At 41.4% G+C, this 13138-nt stretch overlaps 2 protein-coding genes across 3 annotated transcripts in view; one reads left to right on the top strand and one right to left on the bottom strand.

Moving 5' to 3' along the window:
• SPEF2 (sperm flagellar 2) overlaps window positions 1-6947 on the bottom strand; it is a 74810-nt gene extending 67863 nt beyond the window's left edge. The window contains 3 exon segments of the mRNA XM_064438292.1: window positions 48-300; window positions 5627-5729; window positions 6804-6947. Coding sequence (XP_064294362.1) covers window positions 48-300; window positions 5627-5729; window positions 6804-6861 — 414 coding nt within the window. The 5' untranslated portion in view covers window positions 6862-6947.
• A 122-nt stretch (window positions 6948-7069) lies between these two features.
• PRLR (prolactin receptor) overlaps window positions 7070-13138 on the top strand; it is a 186283-nt gene continuing 180214 nt past the window's right edge. The window contains exons 1-3 of one of the 2 annotated variants that reach the window (XM_064438533.1): window positions 7070-7105; window positions 7952-8145; window positions 9199-9277. The gene's annotated coding sequence lies outside the window, so the exon portion shown is untranslated. Of the gene's footprint in view, window positions 7106-7126; window positions 8146-9198; window positions 9278-9379; window positions 11067-13138 lie in introns of those variants that run through there. The other variant, XR_010370633.1, reaches the window with a different exon arrangement.

The raw sequence follows: 13138 nt of genomic DNA, 5'->3' as shown, positions 1-13138 counted from the left end.
ATGCTACCTTTTCCCCCTATATATTTATACAAAATAGGCATAGTTACCTCTTGATACAAAACACTTTCAAAAGACTTAAGCTTTGCAGTTGCTGCAGGTCTCATTGCTTCCATGGCTACTCCAGTGAGCTTTGCCTTTCTCTTTTTTTCTAAAGCAATATACAATTCATATAAAAGCTTTGTTGCAGCCCCACGCTGTCCTGTCATGACGTCTTGGGCCACATTCTCATTAAACTGTACCCCAAGGAGGTGAAGCGTGGGTTCCAGGCGCAAAAAATTGTTAAGTTTTGCATTTGCAACCCTATACGATTAAAAACAACAACAACAATCAGAACATAAACTTATTTTCAACTTCAACTTGCTGCAAAAAGGATGGTTGTGACGTTTCTCTCATACCAAGATAGGAGTGGAAAAAAAACACTGAGGATTTCCTTAAAGTAATGTGATACACACTTCGGCTTAGGCTTTATACTGCAGTTCATGTAACTGCATTGATCTACTAGGCATAACTTTTGGAAAAAATAGAGAACACATTGGGTTATATAATTCTCAATATATGCATACATGAAGTGTATGTGACAGCAAAAGCTTACCCCCAATTGCAGCTATTTTATACCATCCACAAAAAGTACAGAGTTAGAATGAAGTTTCTATATTAACTGTATCAATCCACTTGAGCTCTTACCAAGAAAAATATAGGAAATTGTAAAAAAAGTCTATATAATCTGGTAACCCTCAGAACACTTTGTCATATTTCTTCTCCAATAAAAAGAAATGGATTGGAGTAGTTCTGAAAACAATGACTACGGTCTCAATGAGCAATTTGCATTCAAATCTGAAATAGTGGATTGCAGACTAATGTTTCTCTTGATATGCAGATTCTCCTGTGGAAGCACTTAAGATCAATAAACATACAGGCCAAACCCCAATAACAATAAATTATCACTGTATCACAACTAACACATCAAATTTCATTCAACAAATCCATAACTTCAACCTGAGTCAGAACATCATGCTTTCTATACTACTCTGTCACTTAAGTTCACAATAGCTCCTTTGTGTGAACGAACAATCTTTTGAGGTCAGCTGAGCTACAGCATAATTCTACAAAAATGTCAAGTTTTAACTTAAGACCTTCTAGTAACACAGTATTCACCTTAATCCTAGATGAAACAGTCCAGGAGCTCATTGTCACTATAATAGTCCAAGCCTTGTTTCTTACACAATTATATATAACTGCAGCTTACAACTATTTAACATTTTTTTGCCATTGAGTCAAGGTTAACGTGAGGCCTATTGTCAGAAATCACCTCATGTGCATTGACAAGCTGTGGTGATATCACCTCTTAACTTGTTGTTCTGTAATCAGATCAGATGGAATTGCTTAATCTTGCCTCATAATACAGAAATATTGTAAATCTTATTCCAAGATAATTTTAAGAGTTCAGGGAAAATGACAGTATTTTATTTTTCAAATAGGGACAGCCAAACTGGATAGAGTTTTCCAGTAGTATTCCTTTTAAAAAAAGTTATATCACTTAATTATTATTCCCTTGCTTATATGTCCAAGAACTGTGCAACATAAACAGCTAAAATAGTTAAGTAGACCTTGACTAGTTAGTCACAATGACCCCACATTCTTTTCTGTCAGTGCCTTCTAGATTACAGTTGCCTATCCTAAAAAAGGAATCTACATTTCTCCCAAAAGCTGTGATTTTGCCTTGGGCCAGGCTAAAACATATTCAAGTGATACCAGGTTACTAAATGATCCATGAACAATATCCTTTTCCTTAATAGCACACTCCAAATTTTAAAAGTATTACATTATAGGTACTAAGATTAGGCAGGTACAGGTTCTTGCAAGATTTCAGGACCATACAATGACTATTACACAGTAAAAATTGATTTAATGTGCAGAAGAAACATCATTAAATTGAGAAAACATTGCCTCAGTTCTCAAAAGTTGTCAAAAGAATAATGTCAGTAATGTTTAGAAAAGAAAATAATGAAGAAAGATGAAAACATCAAATTATCTTTAGAAAGTCATGGAGTACCATGGTACAGAACATCACATGCAGTCCTCCTCCCTCTCATATGCCAGATACTCCCAGACCTTGGTGATCTCCATTACATCCATGTCTTTCTTGCACTGGAGTCCCAAAGTGGACACAGCACTCCAGATGTGGTCTCATCAGTGCCATATCTTCTTAATGTGGTCCAGGGTGCTGTTGGCCTTCTTTGATGCACATTGCTGGCTCATGGTCAACTTGTTCTCCTCCAGGACCTCCAGGCCTGTATCTGCAAAGCTGCTTTCAGGCCCCCAACAGACACTGAAGGCATGGGGATTTCCTCACCAGAAGGATTTCCCTCATAACAAAATCTGCATTAAGACCAGTGCCGAAAAGAAACAACAGTGAGTTATGGTCATTGGTGATTCCCTCCTGTGCAGAACAGAAGCACCCATTTGCAGACTGGACCGTCTTTTCAGGGAAGTTTGCAGCCTCCCTGGGGCCTGAATTAGGGATGTCAGCACAAGACTAGAGAGTTTAGTACAACCCTCAGACTATTCCTGCTCTTTCACATGGGTACAAATGATGTCACAACAAAAGGTCTAAGGTGAGTCAAAAGAGATTTCAGAGCCCTGGGAAGAATGCTAAAAAATTCAGAAGCACAAGTAGTGTTTTCCTCAATGTAAGTGCTGATTTTTTTTTCACTGGGTCCTGTGTCCCTAGGCTCATGTTTTCTTTAGCCTTCCTTTTGCTGTGGAGATACCTGTGAAAGCCTTTCCATTTGCCTTCCATGTCCCTCACCAGTTTTGATTCCTAATGTGCACTGGCTTTCCTACAGCCATCCCTGCACACTCAGACAGTGTCTCTGTGTTCCTCCTGGGCCACCTGGCCCTGCTGTCACATCTTGTATTCTTCCTTTTTATGCTTGAGTTTTGTCAGTAGCACCTTCTTCTCCCATTCATTCATTCCTGTTGCCTTTGTTCAGTTTTATTCACATTGAGATATATTATTCTTGGAGGAGATGATCCTTGGAAGAAAAAAAAAGACTTTAAAAAAAAAAAAAAATCAATCAGCTGCCTTGGACCCCTCTTCTGTCCAGGACCATTTTACGTAGGATGCTTCCAATAAGATCCCTGAACAAGCCGAAGTCTACTCTTCTGAAGTCTAGAGTTGTGATGCTGCTATTTAGCTTGTTCACTCCTCTCAAGATCATGAACTCTGCCATCTCATGGTCACTTCAGTCAATGCTGTGCCTGAGCTCCTTTCTTCATACATAGTAGGCCTGGTAGAACATCACCCCTCTTCAGCTCCTCAATGACATTTCTCAGGAAGTTATCACCAATGTACTTCAGTAACCTCCTGGATTGCTTGTGCCTGGTGGTGTTTCTCTTCCAGCAGATCCAGCTTGGTTGGTTTCCTATTCAGACCAAGGTCTGTGAAAATGATAATTCTTCCTGTTGTCCCAAGAAAACCTTATGCACTTCTTCCTGCCCAAGTGACCTATGGCAGCCAGTCACCACAGCATCACCCAGTTTGGTCTTTCCTCTAATCCTAACCCATAAGACCTTAACAGGTCATCACCCACCCCAAGGCAGAGCTCTGTGCATTTTCTCTGCCCTCTCACATAATGGGCAACATTCCTCCTCGCCTTCCCAGCCTGTCCATCCTAAAGGGCCTGTATCCAGCCATGGCAGCACTCCAGTTGTGTACACTATCCCACCACCTCTCTGTGGTGGGATTCAAATGTACCATAGACCTGCAACTGCACACAGGCCTCTAATTCCTCCTGTTTGTTCCCTGTGCTGCAGGCATTAGCATACAGGCATTTCAGAGAGGCAGCCAGTTGTACTGATTTACCAGAAAAAGACTGAATGCTTCTCCCATAATGCTGTCTCCTCAGCACTTCCTTAACTGCATACATACATTTGGGATCGATAGCCTTCTGTACTGTTTTGCCCCCCTTACTCTTATCACCCTCCTGCTCTTGATTGCCAGTCTCGGTCATCACTTCCTCACTTGTTTGAAAGTAATCATCTCCTTTCCCCCTCTATTCCTAATTTAAAGCTATCCTCACCAGGTTTGCCAGCCTGTTGCCAAATATGCTTTTGCCCACCTAGTCAGGGCGACCCCATCACTTCCTACCTGTGCTCCATCTTCAGAGAGGATCCCATGACCACAAAATACAAATCCCTGCTGTTGACCAGCAACTACACAACCACTTGTTGACCTGCAGAATCTATCTGCTCCACATCAAGCCCTTCCACCTCATCAGCAGAATGAGGAAAAAACCACCTGGGCCCCATGCCTTTGACTTGCCTGCAGAGCCACTCTTGATATGCTCCAGGTCTCTCTGGCAGTATCCGTGGTGACCACATAGAAGAGCAGCAATTTGACTTCGTGACTCGGATCCTCCATGTGCACACACCTCTGCAGGTAAAGCCACCACCTCCTCCTGCTCAAGGCTAATTAAAGACTCTGCGCATTCCCTACAGCCTGAAACACAGAGAATTGCCTCCTTTCTCTGGAGAACAATCTGAGTTGAGACCTCTGACATTCTGAATAGTTGCTCCAGTGGGTACTGAGGTTCATGCCCTGTCATGCATCACCACCTTTGCTGAACATGCATTACACTAAGTAGTTTCTAAACTCTTCTTGCACCTGCCAAAGTACCTCTTTACTAACTGCACCTTTCTAATCAGAAGAGTTGACAGAACTTGTTAGAAGCTGCTAGAGCTTGCTAGAAGTAAAAGCCTCCTGAAGCTATCCTTTCCCAGCAGCAGCAGGCAATCTAAAGTTCCTCAAAGAGTTACCAGGAATTCTCCAATGACGCTAGAAGTTCCTGAGAGACCTAGAAGCCCTAGAAGCAAAGCCACAAAACTGCTGTGTTTTTTGGCTGCTTTTTTTACCTGTGCTCAAGCTGCTCTCTACAAGTTGGTGGGACTTGGATAGGAAAGGGTATAAATAAATGAGAAGTGCAAAGAACATAAAATAGAGCTTCAGAGAACTTCAAGAGGATGTACAGCCTGGCATACTTGATATACCTGTACACCACGGTCTGCCAAAATGGAGCATAAGCCAAAGAATCCCATGAACTGCATCATCAACATACCAAGGCTCAAAGATCTGCACAAGATTTTTCAACTCCCTGTTTTTCCATTCTTCTTCATTGTGGATATTACATCAGTTTACTTGTAAACTTATGAATTCTTATATGATCTTCCACCAGGGCTTCTCTCAGAGCCTGAGAGTACATCTCCACCATTTTCATTTTAGTGGTGATATAATGGTCACTACCACACCACTCCTCTGGATTCCTGCCTCTACACAGCTCAGGGGGACAGTGTCAGTATCTCCATTCTTAGAGACATCCTTGAATGGCTTGTTGAACTTTTGGTCTAACCTGATACTATCGCAGTTACAATCAAAACACATTATTTTCTTGAAGCAGTATGAACAATCTCTCTTGAAATATGAAACTAATCCATGTGTCATATACAAGTAGCTTTTGACCTACTGATAAATTCTAGATGTCTTTCCCACTCTGCATTAGCAAACCTAACTGAAAAAGAAATATTTTGTCTAATTTCTATATGAGACATGTTATCCATATGTACTAACCTGCTCTGTGAAAATTGATTAAAGTCATCCTGAAGACCGTATTTGTGTAGAAGTTCTCCTAGGAGGTAGCCAGTAGAAAATTCTTCTGAAAAGGATCCTGGAACTAAGTTTGGGTTTTTGTTGTTTGTTTTAAAAAAATGAAAATAATGCATACATTAATGTTAATACAACTCATTATTATTTTTATAACAAAATTAAGTCCAAACTTTATTGAATAATTCAGAGGAATTTTAGGAGCTTGATCTAGCATTAACTAGTGTTCAAGTCACAAATCTGCTTTCAGTGTAGTTATTTTGCAACATAAGCTGTAGGAAATAATTTAATTCTCCTTTTCAATGTTAAAAAGTAAACATTGTCATAATTGTCATTAGGATTGTGGCAATATCTGTAAATGATAATTACTAAATTTGCTGTAAAAAATGCAAACAGAAACAAAGCTAGATCTAATATGCTTCTCTTCCATGGAAAGTTGCTCCCTCCTCATGGAACAAATGCTTCTCCAAAGCCATCACAACACCTGCCATTCAAAACAAAGCACTGCTTTGCAAACATATTAAAATATTTTTATCCTCTGGAGTCCTTATTAGCAGTTGAAGCTTGAGCTCCTCATGCCTCCTGAGAGCACTTGCCCCTCGAGGAAAATTAACTTCAAAAACTTTACTTAAGCTTAACCAAACTTCACCTCAAAAATCACTGTCTTGCACATGAAGATTAAAAACGTGCCTGGGGCGGTACCGGGACGCGGGGAAGCGAGGGAGGCTGGGGGCTCAGCGGAAGTTGGCCGTGGGGAACCCCCTAAATGCCTCAAGGGGACGAAGGCCTGACCCTGCGCCAGCCCCTTGCGCTGGCAGGGGAGCCAGCTGCCCCCCGGCCCCTCGAGCCCTCGGCCCCTCACATCGCACCGGGCACCCCACCAGAGCCCCCGGCCCCTCACACCGCACCGGGCACCCCCCGAGCCCCCGCCCTTTCCCATCGCACCGGCCTCCCCCCCCCCTCGCCGAGCCCCCGCCCTTTCCCATCGCACCGGCCTCCCCCCCCCTTCCCGAGCCCCCGCCCTTTCCCATCGCACCGGCCTCCCCCCCCCTCCCCGAGCCCCCGCCCTTTCCCACCGCACCGGCCTCCCCCCCCTCCCCAAGCCCCCGTCCCCTCTCACAGCACCGGGACGGGCCCCACTCACCCACGCTCCGGGAGAGCTTCACATCCTCGTTCAGCCACTCGCACAGAATCTCCGACATGACAGGCAACAGGCGGCCCCCGGCCCCCAGCCCTCACACAGCCTGGCACCGCGTCCCGTTGCCACGACGACCGGCCACGGCGCACGCGCACTGCGGGAGGGGAAGGCACGGCCGCCCGCCGCAGCCGCCACCACCCACCGCGAGTGCGGGCGGACTGGGGGGAGGCTGCGGGGGGGAAGCTGCGCATGCGCCTCAGGTGGGGCGGGGCCGCGGGTGTGGCCAGGGCGGGGAGACGAGGAGGAAGGTGAGGTCGCCTTGAGGAGGAGGAGGAGGAGGAGCGCGTGCCCGCCTCACCGGTGGGGTGGCGCGCGCCGGGCCGTTCTCTGGCCCAACCGCCCCTCCGGCGGAGCCGTCAGGCGTCGAGTGGGCGGGGCGTCCGTCCGTCCCCCTGTCCGTCCGTCCGTCCCCGTGTGGAGTGGGCTGAGGAGGGGGCGGCTGAGCACCCGGGGCTCGTGACTGGGTGCGGCAGGATCCCTCTAGTTCCGGGTGGGCGATGGCCCCCTGTCATTCAGTGGCCCGTTCGATCGTCCTCTGCCATTTCTCGTGAGGCCTGTCAGCGTCGGCGGGCGGCTGGCCCCTCAGCCGTGTCGCCTGCCTGCCCCGGCCGCCTCCCCTGGATCCCTGCCTGCGTGTCTAGCTGCGTGTTCAGTTTGTGTTCAAGTCAATACTTCCCCATTCCACCCCAACCTTAGGCTGCTTGTTCCTGAATTTGCTCTTTGTGCTAGTGCAGATGGTGTAGAGCAGGGCACTCTTAGGCTGAAAAAACAATCTGGCAGGAAAAAGAAAAAAAAAATTAATCTGGTGTAATTTTACCAAATCAGGTTACATAACAGCACAAATTACTATGTCTGCCCTGTATGAAAGAGGGAGGGAGAGCAAAAACTGCTGAAAAAAGCTCTGCCAGTTTAAATGTGCACTACACATTTACGAGGATGCTTTTCAGCACTAGTGTTTGTGTAAGAAGTCTCGGAAGCATTCCTGTGCCAATACAGCTGCCCGTGGCTCTGCTGTATGCCAGTGTGGAGATGCGAGTTTGGTTTGAAATAAAGCTCGCTGATGCTGTTTTTTGCTCTGCTTTTGTTTGTATTAGGTCATCTTCATTTTAGAATCGCACTGAAATATCATGTGTAGTTTTGGTGCCCCTGTTTTGAAGACTGTCTTACAAAAATGTGGACCGTAAAGGAGATAACTACATGTGGAAAATACAGTGTATGCCGTTGGAATTTAAATTGGCCGGTTTTTTTCTCTGGAAAAGATCTATGGTTGACTTAATTAAGTTTTCAGGTACCTTTCAGTGCAAAACAGAATCCTAAAGGATTAATCTAGAAATGACAGGAACGAGAAGATCTAGTTAATGACCGGCAGAGAACAAACTGAACCTAATTTTCAAAAGTGACAATGATTAACAGTTGAGATAGACAACTTAGAATATTATGCATTCTGTTCCTCTAGAAGTCTTCCGATTAAATCTCTGCTTTTACAGGGGCTGTGCTTTCAAAATAAATTCCTGAGTTTTGTAAGAGTAGATGTGTAACTGACCAGTCATTTCTACCTTGAGAAGGTCATTGTAGAATTAGGGGCACATGAATGAATCAAGTAACGGGAAACTTAAGGGAATTACTTTCAGGGCAGCTGTTTAAATTCATATGTATGTCCTTTTAAAGATTTAAAGTTTTGTGTATATGTTAAGTTATAAAAATACCCACATTTTAGGGGGAAAAAAAACTGATATTTTTTTTTCATGATAATGTTTGCAGTGAGAGTATCTACTGTCAGAGCATGTTTCTGATATGTCAGTGGAAAGAACAAATCTGTTCTAGCTTCCTCATGGAATTTTTTCCTCAGCTCCAGAAATCAATGCACACGTATTTATATTTATATATAGTTAAATTTTGCTGTAAGTAGTCATTAACAGAAGTATATGTTGCAAAATGCAAAAAATGCAAACCAGAACTGATTTATATAAAGTGTAGAACGTCTTTCCCTATTGCTTCTGATTTTGAAAAGCTGGTATGTCCTGTATATTTAACAATTTTTTATGGAATATATTCCTTCCAGTTCATTATCATATGCAATGGATATCTAAACAGCTAATGTTGTTTAAAAATAACATTGATTGTTCTGTCTGTTGAGAGGACATAATAAAATCTTAGTCAAATAAGCTGGAATTTTAGAGAAAGATGTTGAATTTATCTCATTTAAATTCAGTAGTGATTTGCTGTTTCATCTAAGTCTGTCTTAGCTCGTAAGAAATTAATGTAGCTTTCTTACAGAATTCTGAGTAGTGACGGAATAATGTAGTAATAAATCTTACTTTGTTCTTTCCCTGAATTTAAGAATTTGGAAAGATGTCTGTGTTCTGCGCTGTGAAAGCTAAGTCCAGAGAGTGTTTAAAGGAAAGTACTGTAAACAACAAGTAAGTTAACTGTTTCCCTAATTCTACCCTTGCTGAAAACACATTTTTAAAATAATAAGATTATTTATTCTGTGTTCTGTTAATTTCTTACTTCTCTGCTAGGAACACCAGTGGGACTGTTCTGGAAATTCCAAACTGATCTTCCTCAGGACACTGCACTTTGGATAATGTAGCTTTTAGGCAGGAATACTGGGCTATGAAATCCATCCGAATTTTTCACCTAAAACTCTGTATTTTAAACTTCAAGCATCTTCCTGTGGACTTCCTCTGAAAGAGGAGAGAATTGTCCATAGGTTGTATTTATAATGGTCAAAGGAATAGAAGATATCAAACAGCAATCTGTTGAGCACAGAAATTGAAGTGCCAGGGATTATCTGTTGTGTTTCATTCCTTTTGCCCTCCTGAAAGAAACTGCTTGTATGAAGAAAAAAAAAGCCTAGAGCTTTTGTGAGTATTAGTTTTGAATCACCTGGATGTAATAGTAGTATGCATGGAGAATAGAAGGGCAAAAAAAAAAGTTATTATCAATAAACTTAAGATTTAATCACAAAAGGGCAATCAAAATATTTTTAAAAGTTCAAGATTCTAAACTGAAGGGGGAGTTGATTAGGAGGAATGATTTCATCTTAATGCAACAAAGATTAAGCAAAGTCAGATGGAGAAGTGTCTGAATTTTTAAATTAAATTGCATTTGTATTGAAACTATGGAGACTGTAGTATCACTAAGCTGATACAGAGTAATTAAAGAACGTGTGGGTTCGGGAGTTTGCTTTTTGCACCAGAATTTTTTGCTGCATCACTAAGATTGTTTATAAGCTTACTTAAGTCTGATTTTTTTTGTGTGTGTGTACTTTTATGTTCTTTATTGTCTGCTTGTCTTGTCTCTTTCTTGCAAAGTTACAGAGAGGCTAAATAGCCTCCACTTCTGATAGGGCTTTTTTTTCCCACCTTTATCTCCCCGGTATGATTATTCATTTTACTTAACATTATTTATTCCATCTGGCAGGATAAAATTATCATGTCCTCTTTGAAATTTAGTTACAACTATACTCATCCTGCACATATACTTTCCTCCTGTCACCTCTGGATCCTTGTAAGTGTCAGTACTGAGGACGTAAGAGGATCAAGCCCTAAACAAAAAGCCACAATCTAGAGGTTTGAGCTCACCGCACGTTTCCAAAGCTGCTAGCTACATCTCTCGGTTCCATTGGCCATACTGACATTTAGAACACCACAACTCTGGAACTCTGTCCTGTCTCTTACCTTGGTTTTCTTTGTTGCCACAACAGCTATATTAATTCAGACCAGATGTTTGTCTGGTCCAGTTTCCTGTCTCTGACAATGATCAGTAACAAAATCTGGGGAAGAAGTTAGGGTAAAGCATATACTAAGACCTGTTAGCATATAGTAAGATGCTATAGTACAGAACATTCTCCCAGCCAACAGTGATTGTGGTGAAGGACTTTCTGCATCCACAATTAAATTTTCCTTCCATGAAAACATGCAGAGAGTTTTGAATCTGTGTAAATGTTTAACATTGACAGTGGTCTGTGGTAAGGACTTCCATAGCTTGACCAGGCTTTATATGAACAAATTATATTACCTTTTGTTATGTGAAGTACATTGTTTATTGTATTTTGAAGCTGCATTCTCTGCTCATTGCTTTCAGTGCTCTAGTAGTTCTGTTATTTTTAAATAAGAATATTAGACACCTGTCTTGCAGGTTGAACTGATATTTCAAGTGCTGTCTTGCTTCCACTGGCTGTATAATAGATGTATTTTATATATACATTTACCTGTCGGTCTTTATTCTCTCTCCTTCCCTGTTTTGGGCTTGAGGAATGGTGTCTCTGGAGAGGAACTGTGGTTCCTATGGCATATTCTGCTCTTTTTACTATATGCATGAATAATGCTAAGATTTGAGTGTGCTGTACAAATACTGTAAAAAAAAGTCCCCTGCTTTAAGCAGTTGTAGAACAAACACTTGGCAGTGCTAATGTGGCTACGTACAATATATATCCAAGAACTGCAGTTACTGCTTAAGTAGCCACTTTATATTTTGAACAAGTGTGTCACCTGTGTTCAAATACTGATGAGAACCTATGATGCAGTCTGGAAAATTCCAGGTACACTGTGTGCAGGAAAATATGGTAACTGGGTGGATTGTTTACTGTACTGCAAAGTGGATTATTAGTATGTAGGTTCAACTTCAATAAATCTTAGTAAATTACTGGGCAAGATTAACGCAAGAGAACTGCAGAGAAATTCTGACATTATGAAGAAGAAATGGCAAAATGCTTCCAATATGAGGAGCAAGTGTAGTGTTATGGCTGAGTGATGTTTTGTTTATTTTCCATATTGGTAACCAAGTAAGGAGGAACATAATGTAACCTATTGCACAGAACTGTAACTTGCTTGTTGTACTAAGACAATATGGTTCCTTTTAGTTCAATTATAGCAATTCCACATTTAAGCCAAGGTCTGAAGAATTTTTCAGCTTCAAGTGAGAATTCAGTATCACCAGTGTGATCTGTTTGTCAGAAATCACTACCCACTACAGTGGTAGTGGCATATAATGCTGAATAATGTTTGAAATATTGATGCTGTTTGATTTCATTTGTAAGAATACTTAGAGATTTAATAAGGGACTTTTTTTTTTTTAAGTGTATAGAGTTACTGCCTTTTGTTGAAAGTTCTTGAAGAGATTCTGTGGCTTTAAGATAGACAGTGTTTCTCAACCATTTCAAAAGCTTCGGAACACTTTATACAGAAAGTAGTAAAACAGTAAAAGCTGAACATAAGTGATGGAAATAAGGAGCCAAACTGCCTGACAGAATCAAAATTCACATAAGCAAAAGAAATGGAAGTGGAAGCTTACTAAAATGTCTCTAAATAATGAGTATGTACATGTCTTAAGGACACAGTAAATTACAGGGAAATTAAAGACTGGCATGTAGATAAAGTCTTAAGTGTATGAAACAAAGGAATGGAAATTAAAAACATTTCTGTTTTAAAGAAGTCACTGCAATTCCACTGAATCGATTACCTATTTTTGAGCACGTCATTCTTCTTAATAGTTTATTTTCCTTTTTATTACTGATTTCTTTAATACCTGTATGGTCAATTTTTTCCATCAGAAAGGTGGAGATTCCGGGATGCAGACTGTGATCCCTTAGTGGGATGCTAGGGGTAAAAAAAGTTTAGATACTGGAATTTGATAAAGATTCATAAAGGATATGACTGGCACAGATAGCTACCCAAGAAGAAGGTTCCATTAGGGATGGAACAAAGGGCATCGAGGTACACAAGTTGCCTTAGTTCCATCGCTTGAACAGAACCTTGAAATTCTGACTCACTAATTCTCTACCATAGGAAATTGAAAAACATACTGGCAAAGGATGTCTTCGGTCAAACCCATTAATTACCCACATCCACGTAAACATCTATGTCATAATACAGTTAGAAATTAACTTACGTATGTGAAGACTTTTCTTGTAGTCATTTTTAAATGCACAGAATGGTTATGCAGTTGGTGTAGATGAATGAAAGTTCTCTCCAGATAGGTGAGTTTTTGCCATGCACAGCTGAATTCAGTCTCTGGTGCAGTGTTTTTGTAAGATACAAATCACATTAATGAAACCAGACTTTCCCAGAAGCTACAAAATATATCATTTCATGGATGCATTACTTTTTATAAAATTGCCTGACATATTATTGAATAGTATTTGGAATACTCACAAGACTGCATCAGTTAGTATGGAAATGGAATTCAGGAGAAAAAAAGGAGAGTTTATGAACTTTGAAAGAAGGGTAAGGCAACTCAGGAGGACTACAAAGGTGTAGTTAGGTTATGCAGGTAGA

Source organism: Phalacrocorax carbo, chromosome Z (genome assembly GCF_963921805.1).
Source record: "Phalacrocorax carbo chromosome Z, bPhaCar2.1, whole genome shotgun sequence".
Lineage (NCBI taxonomy): Eukaryota > Metazoa > Chordata > Aves > Suliformes > Phalacrocoracidae > Phalacrocorax > Phalacrocorax carbo.
The sequence above is the reverse complement of the archived record's forward strand: the minus strand, read 5'-3'. Positions and strand labels throughout refer to the sequence as shown.